The sequence below is a fragment of the Rhinatrema bivittatum genome, chromosome 10 (assembly GCF_901001135.1).
Source record: "Rhinatrema bivittatum chromosome 10, aRhiBiv1.1, whole genome shotgun sequence".
In the NCBI taxonomy this organism is placed as follows: Eukaryota; Metazoa; Chordata; class Amphibia; order Gymnophiona; family Rhinatrematidae; genus Rhinatrema; species Rhinatrema bivittatum.
The window spans coordinates 68737443-68753920 of NC_042624.1; the positions used below are offsets into that span (position 1 = coordinate 68737443).

Genomic DNA, 16478 nt, shown 5'->3' on the forward strand with positions numbered 1-16478 from the left:
TGTTAAAACATCTGTTTGAAATAGGATTACGTGATATTGCACTTCATTGGTTTAAATCTTTCCTAGAAAATAGATCCTATCAAGTTTGCTGGAACATCACTACATCATAGCCTCATGTTCTAACATGCGATGACCATCAGGGCTCTGATCTTTCACCCACACTCTTCAAGTTTTATCTTTCTCTACTGGCTACACATTCAAAGTCTCAGTTTTAGCCGTTATTTTAACAATGATGACATACAGATTGTTACTAGTTTGACTTTGTTAGCTGATTCTCTTGAGAAATTCAATAACTATTTGACTGAGGTAGCCAACTGGTTGGGTTTTTCCAAGCTCAAAGTCAAAACCAATAAATCAAAGGTCATATGGTTTGCAAGGAACTTGGACCTTAATAAACAACCCCCTCTTTAAAGAGCAGGATCTTCATTGCAACTTACAGAAGTTGTCCCTACTGTGGGCATTAGTCCTGGATTCTCATCTCACCTTTTCTTCACACATTTCTGGTCTTGACCAAAGTTGTTACTTTTTCTTCTATTTCATTGAAAGGCTAAACTCATTCTTAGACATAGGAGATTTAAAAACCCTCACTTACTCAGCTGTGTAACCGTCTTGGTTACTGTAATGCCATTTACCTCAGCTTCTCTTCCCATCTATCTAGGAAAATTCAACTAGTGCAGAACATCGCCAACATAGTCATTTTTGGAAAAAAGAAATTTGATCCTGTCACTTTGCTCTTGTATGACCTTCACTGGTTACCTATCTCCTGTTGCATTCAGTTTAAAATAGGCTGTCTGATGTTTAAGACCCTTCCACCATATCTCTCAAATCTCTTATGCCCATATCTTCCTAATAAGCCCCTTTGTTATTCACAGCTCAAATGATTAATCTTCTCCTCATTTAAGGAAGTAGAAGGACCATTATTCAAATTACATTAGGGCCTTATCGCAGGCATTAGGGCCCAAATGCCTGTGATAACGCCATAATGCCTGCAATAAATAACGCATTGCCAGATGCATATGCAAATTTTTCCCAAATGGGAGGAGTTTGAGCAAAGTAAATTAACATGAGGGGTGCTTAGCATTGCATGCAATAGCATAATGCACATTATTGCAAGTTTTAACTACACCTTTTTTTCCTGGCATTATGCTGTGCAATATACCCGAAACAGGATTTGCACTAAAAATCACAAATCCCAGCAAAAGAGAGAGCGAGCACTGCTGGGGAGACACACATATTAGGCAACTTTTGATACCATTGTAGGAGGGGCAACCAGTAACTCGGGGTGAGGTTTTGGTGGTGGCCTAGCTTTTGGGGGGCAGTTTTACCTGCTCAGTCAGAGGTACAAACAACAGCACAGTACACATCGGTGAAGATTTGGTGTGATTTGGAGTGAGGAAAGGTACACAAAGATAAGATTTGGACATTGTTCTCTCAACCTAGTTTGATGCACTCTCTGCCTAGCTGCTATCAAGCTAAGTCGATTACTATTCAGAAAGGCAATCAGTTAAGTTTTAATAAACTCAACTAACAAAATAAACTTCCAATTTTATGTGCTAAAACCTTTTAAAAATTACCCTGTTTGGCAATATCACTGTGTGCCAAACTATTTGAGAAATGTTTTAAGTGTTTTTGTGAGATTCTTAGAGGTCTTTGAACTGTACAATTCTGCTGGAGGGAACAGAAGAGGCAGCACCTCTTTGTGCTAGCTCCTGAACCAGCATGGAAGTTTCCAGCTTCTCACCTCACGCCTAAGCTGAGTCTGCTTCTATGGCCCCCAGGAGGAGGATACTCTACACAGCTAGTGACATATACTCTTTATAGGAGACACTAAGGATCTCTCTGAGGGAATGGAAGGGACTATATATCTGAGTATTTGCTGTGGGTCAGTAGACTAAATAGGCAATATGATTTTTTTCTGCCATCATGTTTCTATTTAAGTTTTCTTCTCTTGATATCTCTGGCTCTTGTTCTGTCTTTCCTAATGTTCCTACTACTGAGTTGTTATTATCTAAAGTAGAAAAACCCCAATGTGAATGCTCGCCGTCACCCTGACGCTGCCTTGGTGCAAAACAAGGCCATGTCGAGGTATTTCTACCTTTTCAGAATAAGAGTATATTGTTTAAACAACAATTTCCTGTTGGCCTTCAAACAAATAAAGCAATTAATATATGTCTTGAACAGTTTATATTGTAGTACCACACATTATTTTGGGATTCATATTTATGTGTATGTGTGTGCTATTTATTCTGCATTTCTGGTGTGCACTTTTTAAAGTTTAAACATACCAAATTTCACAAGGTGAATTATACAAGGCAAAATTATCCAAAACTATCATTTTATCAAACCATTCACTCATTCACAGCATATTATAAAAACACATACAAAAAATTCCCCTATAAATCATTTTTTTGCAGATCAAGAGGCAAGCAAAATATATTCAAATATTCATATAGTACAATCAACTATCTCATGCCTTTGCATGCTATAAATTATTTTATGTTTTCAGTTTATCATCAGTTCCATTCTACCAGGGAATCTTGCTCCACATTGATGCGCTGTAATTGTCTCACTCCATTCACAGATGATTATATTACTTTGTCCAAACAAGAAATCTCATGTCAATATGTGAGCACGAAAGAGACCCACAATGATTTCTCTCACACTTTTATGAACATTCCTGAAGCTCTGGACTGGTGCTTCTGCAACATTTGTTTCTCAAATTTTATAAATGTTCCCAAAACCCCGGAATGGTGCTTCAACAGCAATTACCAAAACGTTGAATGAGCTCTGGATTCCCTTCCAGCTGTTATAAGATGTTGAGGAGACCCCTACAAAGGCACTTGTTTTGCTCTACCACGGACTTCCTCTGGGGAGAAGGACAGTCAACAGCTATGACTCAGCCAACTTAATGGAGAGATATTTTCAACTGGGTTTTACCTGAACCAGATCCAGTCTTCACCTTCATCCCAAATCGGGCATTTTCAGCCAATTAATAATTAGGATGCGCACTGCCGTTATAAACATAAAACTCGTCCTTGTATATTCTTTCTTTCTAAAATTTGTCTTAAATGCCATATATAATATCCCTCTATTGATCTAAATACTCTTACATTAAACCATCGTTTAAGCAGTACTATAGTTCCACAACTATTTATATACCTTTCATATAAACTGAAACTTTGGACATCTCTTACTAAATATCATAACATTAAGTGACGGATTTTGAAAACTGTGCGAGTACGCACGTATCTCCTGGTATGTGCACAAATCATACAGTTCAAAAGGGGGAGAGGGATGAGTGTGTCATGGGTGGGCCAAGTCTGTATGTAAGTATTTACGTGCACAAGCGCGTGCCGGGGTCCCCTACCTTGTAAGTTTACTTCTGCTATGGACGGCATGTAAGTAATAAAATAACAAAAACTATGCTAGTCAGCTGGGTTTTAAGGTCGGGGCTAATAGGGTAAAAGGGAGGCAAGTTAGCTAGGGGGTTTAGGCAGTCCTCTCCTTTACTGGGGTGAACTGGAAATGAACTTGGGAAACAGGTAATTGCGTTGGCGCGCACATCTACTAAAATCTCCCCCACTCACGCAATCGAGGCAGCCTTTGCGCGCATCAGTATAAAGTCATGCACCATTGTATATGCATATAGCCGATTTTATAACAAGTGTACGTATATGGGCATATATGTGTGGATGTTATAAAATCGCCCCTTCTATGTGTGCAAGCCGGCAAACACGCGAAGGTCTTAAAATTCACCTCCAAGGCTTTATACCCCGCATATTACCTTGTAACATAAATGAACCATCTTAGTCAGAGAACTGCAGCATAATGGCAAAGATCACCCAGGTAATTCCAGCAGGAAATGCTGCCATTTATACCCATTAATTGCTGAATGTCACAGCTTTATTGAGACTTCAATAAAACGATTCCCACTCCACAGCCTGATTTAATTCAGTAGGATAGGTAGTCTGCCATTTAAAAATATAGGCTTGCTCCTTCCGCCATAAGCATAATGAGATATCACTACCCCTTGTCATAGGGACCTGTTGAATTGTAAAGAACTGCAACTGATCAACAATATGCTTATGTTGTAACCAGTCTTGAACCATTGGTGCCTCCAATTTTTTTGAGTCCTTATACAACTTTTATATTGTATAATACTTGTTTTAATATGTCGCGTAGTATGTCTATATATCTAATTTATAGCATGAGCATATTACTGAATAGATGACTTGTGCAGATTCACATGTGTAATATCCTCAGAGAGCATGTTTTATAGGTAAGTGTGGATGTTGAAATTCTTGAATCTGGAATACGTTTGGACAGACCACACATTTGCCACATTTATGCTATCCCAATGGATCTGGACTAGGATGTATTGCAACATGACTAGATGTATCTGCTAAATTATCCCTAAGGTTCCGTCCTCAAGTTTTGCAAAAATAGGGAGCTGGTGATGCTCATGCATTGATAACACATTCCAATGTTTTGAAATGATGTTTTGTTTCTCTTTAGTTCTATTAGAGTACAGTATAGTACATATCACCTGATCAATAGGGGTTTTCTTAGACAGGAATAACAGGAGTTAGCAAATAATGCTTTTTTAAACTCTCTCTTAATAATTTTACTGGGGTAACCTGTCTGCAAAAACTGTGCTTGCATATGAACGGCTTGATGTTTAAATACTTCCTCACTGGAGCACAACTGACGCAGCTGTAGATTCTGACTGGAAGAATTTCTTTAGCTTACGTGATTGATGGCTGATAAAAGAGAGCAGGGAATTTCTATCAGTAACTTTAGTTGAATGGTAATAATAAAAGTCTCTCCTTGTTTATACACCACTGTATCTAAAAATGGGATTTTCCCCATATCATGCTGATATGTGAATTTGCAGATTGATGTCTCTGGAGTTTAACCATTATGCAAATTCTTCAAACATAGTTTGAGTACCTGACCAGATGAAAAAAATATCATCTATAAAACAGACCCAAATTTTAATGAAACGCCAAAAACACCAACCAAGGCTCCCATGGCGGTGTCTTTTATCTGATGGTATATTCTGGATTGAAAACTAAAGAAGCTTTTTGTAAGGGCCAAATGTGCTAAATCACAGATGAACTCCCGTTGTAGTTTCAAAGAACCTGCAGATTTGAAAGCCTTATTAATAACCCCCAGCACTAATTCCTGGGGAATGTTGTAACTCCAGTCTAGGGCTTCAGGAATGTTCATAAAATTGTGAGAGAAATTGTTGTGGATCTCTTCCATGCTCACATATTGACATGAGATTTTGTGTTTGGACAAAGTAATATAATCGTCTGTGAATGGAGTGAGAGGTACAGCACGTCAGCGTGGAGCAAGATTCCCTGGTAGAACAGAACTGATGATAAACTGAAAACATATAATAATATTATATAGCATGCAAAGGCATGAGATACTTGATTGCACTTGATTGTTTGCGCACCAGGCGCGAACAAAAGTACACTGGATTTTATAAGATACGCGCGTAGCCGTGCGTATCTTATAAAATCTGGGGTTGGCGCGCGCAAGGGGGTGCACATTTGTGCAACCTGCGCGCGCCGAGCCCAGCGCGCTGCCTGTTCCCTCCGAGGCCGCTCTGATTTCGGAGCGGCCTCAGAGGGAACTTTCCTTCGCCCTCCCCCCACCTTCCCCTCCCTTCCCCTACCTAACCCACCCCCCCGGCCCTATCTAAACCCCCCCCCTTACCTTTGTTGGCAGATTTACGCCTGCTAAAAGCAGACGTAAATCTGCGCGCGCCAGCAGGCTGCTGGTGCGCCGTCACCCGACCTGGGGGGCTGGTCCGGAGGCCTCGACCACGCCCCCAGGCCAGTGCCACGCCCCCGGGCCCACCCCCGAAACGCCGCGGCACGCCCCCAAAACGCCACGTCGTTTCGGGAACGCCCCCGACATGCCCCCTCCCCGCCCCTTTTACAAAGCCCCAGGACTTACGCGCGTCCCGGGGCTCTGTTCGTGCCGGTGGCCTATGCAAAATAGGTGCGCCAGTGCGCAGGGCATTTAAAATCCACCCCTATATGAATATTTTAATATATTTTGTTGCTTGCCACTTGATTTGCAATAAAAGTGATATGTAGGGACAGTGTATATATATTTATAATATTAATCCTGTGGGAATTCTGTGCTACTGCGATGCGCAGTATTCCTGCAGAATTTCCCTCCTGTGCAGCTACGCAGAATCTGTACAGAATTTGGCAGGCCCGGCAATGCCACGAGTGGGTCGGCTCCACTCGCGGCACGCCTGGGCCTCCTCCTTCTTCGCCGTGAGCATGACAGCCTCTACTTGCGGCGTGCCTGGGCCTGTTTCATCATCGCTACAAGCAGGATGGCCTCCGCTTGCCGCGAAGATAGAACAGGTCCCAATGTGCTGCAAGAGGAGGCTGTCCTGCTCGTAACGAAGAAGAAGCAGGCCCCAGTGTGCCATGAGCGGAGGCCATCCACTTGCGGTGAAGAAGGAGCAGGAACTGGCATGCCAAGAGCTGGATGGCCTCCACTCATTGCGAAGATGAAACAGGCACAGAAGTGCCATGATTGGAGGCCATCCCGCTCACATCAAAGTTGGAGCAGGCCTTGAGAGTGAGTGTGTGTGCATGAGCGTGTGTGCGTGTAAGACTGCAAGCTTTGGGGGTGAGAGAGAGCATGTGTGAGGGTGCGTGGGTATGGGTGCCAGAAAGAGGGAGCCTATATGAGGAGATTATGAAGGATTGTGTATATGTGTGAGAGATTGGGAGCCGATGTGTGTGAAAAAGGGATTGTTTGTATGTGAGGGTGTTTATTTGTGAGTGAGGGAGCCTGCGTGAGGATGCTTGTTTGTGAGAGAGAAACCTGTATGAGGGTGTGTGTAAGAAAGAAGGCCTGTGTGTGTGGCTGTGTGTCTGTGTGTATGTGTGAGAGAGAGAGAGCAAGAGAGTCTATCTGTAGGGGGGGGGTGAGCGACAAAGGGAGCCAGTATGCAGGGGTGTGTGAGAGAGACACACAGGCAGCCTGTGTAAGGGTGTATGTGTGAGAGAGAAAGAGAGCCTGTTGTGGGTGTGTGTGCAAGAGAAAGAGGGAGCCTGTATGAGGATGTGTGTGTGTGCGAGAGAGGGAGAAAGGGAGCCTGTATGAGGGTGTGTGTGTGTGTGTGTGTGTGTGTGTGAGTGAGGAGAGAGAGGGGGAGTCTGTAGGAGGGTGTATGTGTGTGTGTGTGAATGAGAGAGAGAAAGAGAGAGGGAGCATGTATGAGAGGGTGGATATGTGCACTAGATAGAGGGAGCCTGTGTGTGTGTGTGTATGTGTGTGTGATAGAGGGAAAGAGGGAGCCTGTGAGACAGGCAGTATTGAGAGAGGGGTTAAACTCTGGGAGTGGAGATAGAGTGGAAGGGATTGAGCCTAGAAGGAATGGGAGAGATAGTGGCAGATGGAGGAGTTGGGACCTGAGAGGGCAAAGTGAAAGGAGACTGGCCAGGGGAGTAGGGAGTGAGGACGGAAGAGACACTCGTACAGACAACTTCTAGGGAAATTCTGCTCAAAATATTTAAAAGTCTTCATCCTTAAGTAATAACTTTTTTCTGTATTACATTTTAAATGAATTACTTAAAGACTGTTATTTATATAGTGTTATTTTGACCAATATAAAATATGCAGAATTTTGCAGAATTTTAAGTTTTTGTGTGCGGAATTTTAAATTTTTGTGTGTAGACTTTTACATTTTTTTGCCCAGAATTCCCTCAGGAGTATAACATGGTATAAGAGAGTGACTGATTTGATAAATGTATAGTTTTTATTATATTTTTGCATTGTATAATTCACCTTGTGAAATTTGGCGAGGGGGTGGGTGGGGGTTTCCTTTGTACCTGTGGCAGTTTTCAAAGGGAACATATGCCTGTACTCTTCTTTTGAAATTTGGTGTAAAATTCGCAGGTTATACTGTAAGTACCCAGGGGCTTTGCACCATAATGGAGAGCTTACAAATTGCCCCCTTAGAATCCAGACACTCTCCTGCCTTATCCAATAAAGAGTTTTTTCATAGGCACAGAATGGGGGAAAGTCCTTTTAGAATAAGAGCGAATGACACAAAAAGCTCCATCTTGGTAATCCGGCCTCCCTTTTGTAGCACGGCTGGGTGGGGACTGAGCAGCTGGGTGGATTGACTCACAGGTAGTTTCATCTTTCACTTCCAATGTACTTCCGAAGCCTGAATCCTGCCAGGCAAGCAATAACAGGAAGTCATTAGACCTGTGGTTAATGGAAGATTGTGACAGAGGGATTTGTGTTCAGCCCTGAGGAAACATTCACATTACAGAACAGCAGCACTGCAAGTGACACTAACTAGCAACTTATTATCAGGCTGTCTCAGCTAAAAGGACACAGAACCTGAGCTACCCCCCTCCCCTCTGGAAGCCGGACCTGCTGGAAAGCATGCGGGGGGGGGAAGGGAACGACATCCTACTATTACTGCTGCTTGCACAAATGTGTCATTTAAGAATGCAAAAGAAAAAAAAAAAAAGAAATTACAAATCGCCTCTGAGAATTATTGATACCTGCTGCAGAAACTTGGTGAACATAAAATGAAACAAACTAAAACCCAAACCTAAACTAAAAGAAATCAATGAGTGGCTGTGAGCATGGGCAGAGTAGGTGGTGCGTGGCCCTTTCTTCCAGAGTCTGTCGCTGTGCAGTGTGCAAGTCTTCGCAGACCAGACTTAGAGACAAGTCTGGCCTGCCTCCTCCACAGGGGCTCTTCCTTCCTCCCTCTCCTCCGTCACACCAGCTCCTCTGGAGAGACTGCTGATATCCCATAGCAGAAGCATCTGTGGAAACAAATTATTGCTTCCCCAGTGGCACCAGGGGCCATGACAACTAACTCAAAGGAACTTCAGGCGCTTGTGCGCCTTCAACACACAGCACGGATCAATGTCAAAGCTTGCCCTCTCTCTCTCTTCCAGTCCTTCTCATCCTTCATTCCTTCCTTCCTTTCTCTCTCAACCCTACTTCATTGTCCATTTAGATTGCTTTGGAGAACCAGAAATGCCCAGAAGTCCCCTGGAGACACACCTTTCCTCAATCTATACACTGCATCACTTTCTGTTTTATGTTCCATCACCTTTGTGCATTTTGAAAAAAAAATGCTTTACCAGTAAATACCAGTGACCTCCTGTTCCTGCTCACCTGTAGATTCTGTATCTGGTGGTGAAACCTTGCCGGTACCTCTCCATGAAGTCAGTATATTCCTGAGCATGATGGAAAGGTCCCCTGTCAGTGAGCAGCCAATCCAGCGGCGGCTGACCAGAAGAGGAAAAGTCATGCTGCTCGGAAGATGTTGCGGCGCTGGCGCTGGCAGAAGCCCAGCCGTGTAGACTCACTGCCAGGGATGCCCATAGAACCATCAGCTGGATGCAATCACAGCGAGCGATGTTCTGCCACCTCATGCTTCTCGCGGGCAGCTGGATTCCTCATTCTCTCTCTCCTGCCCGTCTGCAGGACCCTCTGTACTGGGACACAACAAGGACTCATGTTAGTTATCATGCTGAGACATCCTGGAGCCTTAGTAGGTTTTTGAAGAGATTTCTGAGGGTGAGCTGGTGTTTACGTATGGAACCCCTCCCTTTGAATACTGCACCTCCTTGTTTGCAGGAAAAAAAGGGGTGGCACTCCTTAAGTGTGCGCAAGGATTTCATTATGAAACCCTTTTGTGTACGTTACCCTGTGTACTTTGCACCTGAAACCGGGGCTGGGATTCGAGGTTATGAGCCTTCTTTTGCAACTACACGGGATTTTTTTCCCCTTGTTTTATATCTCTTTCCAAGTCACCTAGCCCAGTCATGGCTGTCCTCAGCCGGGGGCTATGCACCAGGCCACCTTGCAATGCCCTGCACTCATGGGCCATAAGTTCAACCACTAGATATCACCATTGCATAATGGCTGGGACTCCTTCACCCCAGAAGCTATGAATGCTGCCTCCACGGTATCCCCAGCCCTGGACGGCCCACAGGCAGGGAGATCTGACCCAGGTATTAAACTCAAGTCTTCTGTACTGATCCACTGGGCCAAGCCCTGTTTTTATTTTTTCATTTCAATTATTCTTCTTTTTATGTAAAGTTGGAAAAGCTAATAAAGAAATGCTTTAGAAAAATCCCTTGCACAATAGTTTGTCTAAGCCAGAACTTCAAAAATCTTTTCTATTGACCCCATAGTCAGTTGGGTTTTCAGGATGTCCACAATGAATATGCATGAGACAAATGTTCACATAATGCGGCACCAATGTATGCAAATATATCTCATGCGAATGATTGTGGATATCCTGAAAACCCAATTGACTGTGGGGTCACCAGTGCAGGTTGGAAAGCCATGGCCTAAGCTATTCTAGAAAACCTCCATTAATGGAGCTCCCACTCTCTTCTCTCCTCTCCCCCCAAAGATACCAGGTTCCTCCTACTTCCTGGTCCAGACCTGTGCTTGTACTGGGTTTCAGAGGGAGCTGTCTCCTTACCCCTCACTGTAGAAAAGCCACACTAGTGGCATTAATAACAGGAATTATGGGTAGTAGAAAGAGGACAAAATTGCATGCAGCTGTGAATGGTGATCCATGCCAACTTTATCTCAGGCTCCCTCTACCAATATGACAGCTTTGAGGCAAGTGACAGTAGGGGTGAATGTGCAAGTAGAAAGTGAAGGCTGATATATACATACAAACATATATACATGCATAACATATCTAAGCCCTTTTACAATAGCTGCTGCAAGAATAGATCCGTTAATAGAACACAGAGTTGGGGAGTAACCTAGTGGTTAGGGCAGAAGGAAGGAAATCCAGAGTTCAAATCCTGCTAACACTCCTTGTGACATTGGGCAAGTCACTTCACCGGCCATTGCCTCAGGTGCAGATTATAAGCCCTCTGGGGACAGGAAAATATCTACAGCTACCAATGAAAAGTGTGAGCTAAATCCAACTAAACAAATCACAAGTGATCAAAGATGTGCCTTTCACAGAATTTTACTTTAACTTTTACTTATTGACTTCTAGTTGAAATAAGGAGCTTCAGGATATAATGATGCAGTATAAAACCAAGCTATTCAATGCACTATATCGCTCTAGCCTACTACAGTATTACAAACCCAACCCCTGTTTCTGCATCTTTCATCTCCTGACAAGCACATAGGTATCCCACTAGCTCAGCTTCAGACTGCCCTGTTGGGTTGTTCTTGTCAGGGATGAGGATGGGCAGTCCTAATGCTCTTTGCAGAGCTTGATGATAAAGCTGCAGCTCCCACAGCTTGCATCGGGCTGTTGATTTCTGACTATGAGTAGCTCTGCCCCCTGGTGTGGAAAGAATATGATTACACTAGAGCTTGGCTCAGCACTATACTGCTCTGGATTGCAAAATGTTGATAGGCAAAATCAGTATTAAGTAGATGTAATAAAACAAAAATGTTTTACAAGGATCTAAACAATGCTTGTATTGCTAATCACAATCTGATTTAAGGTTTTCTTTAGTTTTCTTTTACTACAAAATAGTAAATTTTTAAAAAATTGACCTTTATGTGATAATGCAGTATAAAAATGATTTTTAAATTAAATTAAATTAAAAATAAAGATGCTTAGCAAACATGTTTATTTTCAAATTTGCTGTCTGTAACTGTACAGTGTTCTTGGGAATATTGGACCCAGTTCAAACCTTTTCAGACAGCTGAAATTCTTGTGTGTAGGATATCTGCGAAAATTCTGCGATATTTAGTGCAAAAAGTGGAATATAAAAATCTAAAAAAATAAACTAGGCGTGGAGGAGTAGCCTAGTGGTTAGAGCAGTGGGCTATAAACCAGGAGACCAGCGTTCAGGTCCCACTGTTGCTCCTTGTGACCTTGGGCAAGTCACTTTACCCTCCATTGCCTCAAGTACAAACTTAGATTAGAAACCCCCTGGGGATAGAGAAGTACCTACAGTACCTGAATGTAATCCTCTTTGAAGCACTAAAAAAAGTGTGAAAAGCAGAATATAAAAATCTAAATAGAGATAAGCATGACCTAGGTTTCTAATTTCCACCCCTTCCCCACACAGACTCATGCATTGATTACTGCAGTTCCTCCCAGAAAGAAAACTGCCTTATAGGAAACCTGATCTCTCCCTTTGTTACAGATAACAGGATCCTGAGAGGAAGAAGAGCAGATGGGGGCAGACAGACATTCTGCAGAGGAGAAGGGGAAAATAAAAGAGTCAAGCCAGAAAGGTGCCCGACTACGTTCAGCAAGCATTATTACAATACACAATTTTTCTTTTACATACAAAATTCTATAGCTTGAATGAAAAATAATATATTTAGTCTTTATCTGGGACACTTTAACGTAAGGTCTTATGTACTAAAATTCAAGTCAAAAAAAATCTTTTTTGCATGCCAATGCTAAAAATTAAATTTTCATGCAAAAAGCCACTTAGCGGCCTATGCAGAAAATGTTAGCTTGTATTCACAAAATTATTGCCCTCAGAGTGATTAGCATGCATGCCAACACAAAAGGTTTTCAATGCATACAGTGAATTGTAAAATTCCTCATGCCATTCAGCTCAGAATGAAAGGTCTGGTTAGCACAAGGGATTACCTTTAAGCTCCCATCAACAGTGCAAATGCAAACCACCCCCCATCCCAATATTAAGACCTGTCTCCCCACATCAAGACCACAACCCACCAAATATCAAGGATCTCTCTCCTCCCAGAACATTAAAATCCCCCACTGAACATTAAGGACCCTCTCAAGAAGCTCTAAAAGACCAGACCAGAAGTGAAACGATGTAGTGCGTGGGAGAATGAAATGTAGAAAGGGCAAGCAACTTTGTAGGTGGCTGGGTGTGGAAGGAATATGAAACATGACTGTTGTGTCCGTCGGACTCATATGGCTTTATCCCACATGCCTCACCTCAATGTTCGCTTTCTCCACCAGCCTCGGGAAAATGGCAACCACCGCGTCTGCTTGCCACACTGCCCGGCGTCCCTGGAACGGCTATGGCAAGGCATTCTGCCATGATACACCTGAGGGCCTCCTAGGATGCGCGCGCGCGTCACCCACGTCTTTATTCCTGCGTTGGTGCGAATCTCGGGGGCGTCCCCCTCAAGTGACGTCATACCATCCGGGTATTTAGCCTGCTCATTTGCTGACTGACTTTGCAAGGATTGGATTTGTCCGGTCTAAGCTGCTTTGCCGCTTCTTGCTGCTGCTGGAAGCTCTCTCTACCCTCTAGGGTTCTTCTAACGGGTACCCGCTCCTCGGGGGCCCTATGCTTCTTTCCAGCTGCCTATCCAGTATCCAGGTACTCTCTCCTCGAGGGCCTGAGTTGTCCACCTTGGTGCCTGCTACCATTACTTCTACCTGCTGGGAGCTCTACCATTACAGATACAAGAGTGTGAGTACTCTAACATTTATCCGGTCTGTCTCACCTACAGCTCCTCATTGAAAACCTGCATCGGAGCTCCCTACACCACCATTGTGGGACGGGTCTCCTCAGCAGAGGACCCAAGACTGCTGCTGCAGGAATCTACTCACTACTGCCACCTCTGGTGAATTCTACAAGCTGTATAATAAAAACTATCTCTGTGTTTGGGCATCTGAGTCTAGCCTGGTACTGCAGTTCCCCTCGGGGCTCCTCCCAGTGGGAGTGGCCATCACTGCAGCACCTAAGAATCCACCAAACACCTCAAAACCATAATGACAATGTGGACAGATGTGGCAGAGAGGAGAAGGGGAGGGGTGTTAGTGCCATGAGAAGAATGGAGGCTACAGCAAGGAACCTACTACAGTACGGATATATGCAGAGAATAGGAAATAATAGTGCTGCAGCAAGAATATGGGCAGGGACAGAGCAGTCAGGCCAGAAAGGCACAGAAAGGAGCCACTGAGCCCAGGTTATGATTATTAGACCATGCCAGCAGGAAAAGGAAAGGATGGTGGAAGGAGAAGGCAGGAAATATCAAAGAGGTAAGTATTTCCAAAAATGAGGTGCCTCCTGTGTTTTATAGAGGAGGTGAAGTTGGAAAAGAATGAAAGCAAAGCACAGAGCAGCTGGTGGAGGAATAGGAGCGGGGAACTGGAACAGACACTACGGAGGCAAGCACATGACCACACTGACAGATGTTTTGCTTCCCTTGATAAGATAACCCCCACATTCTGGAGCTACTATGGGAAAACTCCTGGGTGCTTTCTGGAAAAGAGAACACAATTAGGGATGTACAAAAGCATATCCCTAAGTTTCTGTGCTGACTCCTAGAGATAGCCTTCTGGGTAATTGTGGCATTTTAAGCTCAGTGCATATGATTATCCAGTCCAATACAATATAATGCAAACTGTTCAAGAAATCTATCAATCAGTTGTGGTGTCTTCATATCTGTCTGATGCCAGTTGCTTTGGTTTTAACCTGCCCCGAACATTGGAAGCCATGGGCAACAACTTCTGTTCAATAAAATAAAAAATCATGAGAGGTCTAGAACGGGTAGATGTGAATCGGTTATTTACTCTTTCGGATAGTAGAAAGACTAGGGGGCACTCCATGAAGTTAGCATGGGGCACATTTAAAACTAATCGGAGAAAGTTCTTTTTTACTCAACGCACAATTAAACTCTGGAATTTGTTGCTAGTGGATGTGGTTAGTGCAGTTAGTATAGCTGTGTTTAAAAAAGGATTGGATAAGTTCTTGGAGGAGAAGTCCATTACCTGATATTAAGTTCACTTAGAGAATAGCCACTGCCATTAGCAATGGTAACATGGAATAGACTTTTTTTGGGTACTTGCCAGGTTCTTATTTATTTATTTAACACTTTTCTATACCTGGATTGGCCACTGTTGGAAACAGGATGCTGGGCTTGATGGACCCTTGGTCTGACCCAGTATGGCATTTTCTTATGTTCTTATGTTCTTAAATAAATCTCACAGGTCGCAGAACTGTAATCTGCAGCAACACATACACAAGCTCTTCTTATTTTGTAATTATAAGTGTAAATAAAAAAATCAGCCTATAGTCTCTTAGCCAGGAGCACAGTAGATAAATTATATAAAGCCTACTATCTCATCCCGCTATTTTCCATATGTCTCTTTCTGCATATTTGAATCACCTAGTCTCCCTTTTTCTGGAAGAAATCAGTATAACCTTGTAGTTCTTCAGAATCCACCAAAAGCTTTGGTCTTATAATTCATAATGACTTCCCTTCCCTGGATAGAAGTATCCAGACTTTGTTTTCATATTTCTTACTTGCTCTCTCATTGCTGGAAAGTCTTCCTTTTATGGACTCTGACTTTATTTAGATCTGCAACAATTAAAATGTTCTTTCTTTCGCATAGTACAGATACTTTTTACCTTGACCTTCTTCAGGATTTCCAATAGTTGAAGGCATCTGAAGATACACATCGCCATTGGTAGTGGATATTTTTTTGTTGCTGCTGGTCTTTCAGTTTTGAAGTCCATCATAAACTGAATTCCTAATAATGATGACAGAAATGGCTCTATAAGGTTCACTAGATCACCACCATGCATTTCTCTGGAATCCCCCCAAACTCTCAGATCATTTCTCTGACTGCCACTGTTTACATCTTCAAAGTCCTTTTTCGGTTCAGCAGTGATTTCCACAATTGTTTGTAAGAGTGTCACAGTAGCTCTTGCAACATGGAAATCATTTCCTCCAATTCCTCCACTCTCCTTTGAACTACAGAAAAGTACATCTGCAAGGGAAGCCACCTCTGTTTCAGTTTCTTTAGTTGCCCCATGATCCTCTATCATTAGTACCTTGAGGGACTGCTGCTCCTTCATGATCACAGGAAAGGAGGGTTCAGTTTCAGCAGCCATTTTCTGTAGTGGTGTGAAGAGTCCTGTTCAGTCCTTTTGACACTGTGCAATGCTGTGAAAACTGCTTCTGTGTTGCCTGATTTATCTCTCACCATTACGGTTATTTCTTAGGACAAATACTTTGAAATGACAGCAGTTTTACTGGCAGGGCTTACTGATTCCTGGCTTGTACCTCAGACAGCAGACCTCAAGTTCCCTAGTGCCCCTATATATATATATATATATATATATATATATATATATATATATATATATGTTTTTTTAAATAAAAATGGATTGTAACTTTGAATGCCTGGTACTAAACTTGATACAAACCTCTACTTTTTCCATTCAAGCTTATCCAGCACTAGTTTTACCCCATTGCATGATTGGACATCCCATTCTGTTATGTCAAGGAAATCAGACCTAAACTCTGATGCATACCATGGGGTAAAACAAGGACTGGATCAGCTTCTGTGGACGAAAATCAAGCCAGCTGGCAATCCCATGGCCAGTTCTTCATCAGCCCCATAAAAAGTGAATGTTTCTGATCTTCAATGCACTTCACAGTTTCAATGTTTGCACTCTTTTTTCTCTCCAAATCCATTTCTTCTTTCCAGTTTGCCATTCTTGCTCCAATCAATCTCTTTCTTTTCCTTCCAG

At 42.9% G+C, this 16478-nt stretch overlaps 1 protein-coding gene across 4 annotated transcripts in view; it reads right to left on the reverse strand.

Annotated features, from left to right (window-relative positions):
* Positions 1 to 16478, reverse strand: part of BRINP2 (BMP/retinoic acid inducible neural specific 2) — a 109076-nt gene that overhangs the window by 68950 nt on the left and 23648 nt on the right. For 2 of the 4 annotated variants that reach the window (XM_029618326.1, XM_029618325.1), the window contains one exon: positions 9184 to 9506. In XM_029618326.1, coding sequence (XP_029474186.1) covers positions 9184 to 9443 — 260 coding nt within the window. In that variant the 5' untranslated portion in view covers positions 9444 to 9506. The remainder of the gene's footprint in view (positions 1 to 9183; positions 9507 to 16478) is intronic. The other 2 variants (XM_029618328.1, XM_029618327.1) reach the window with 1 other exon arrangement.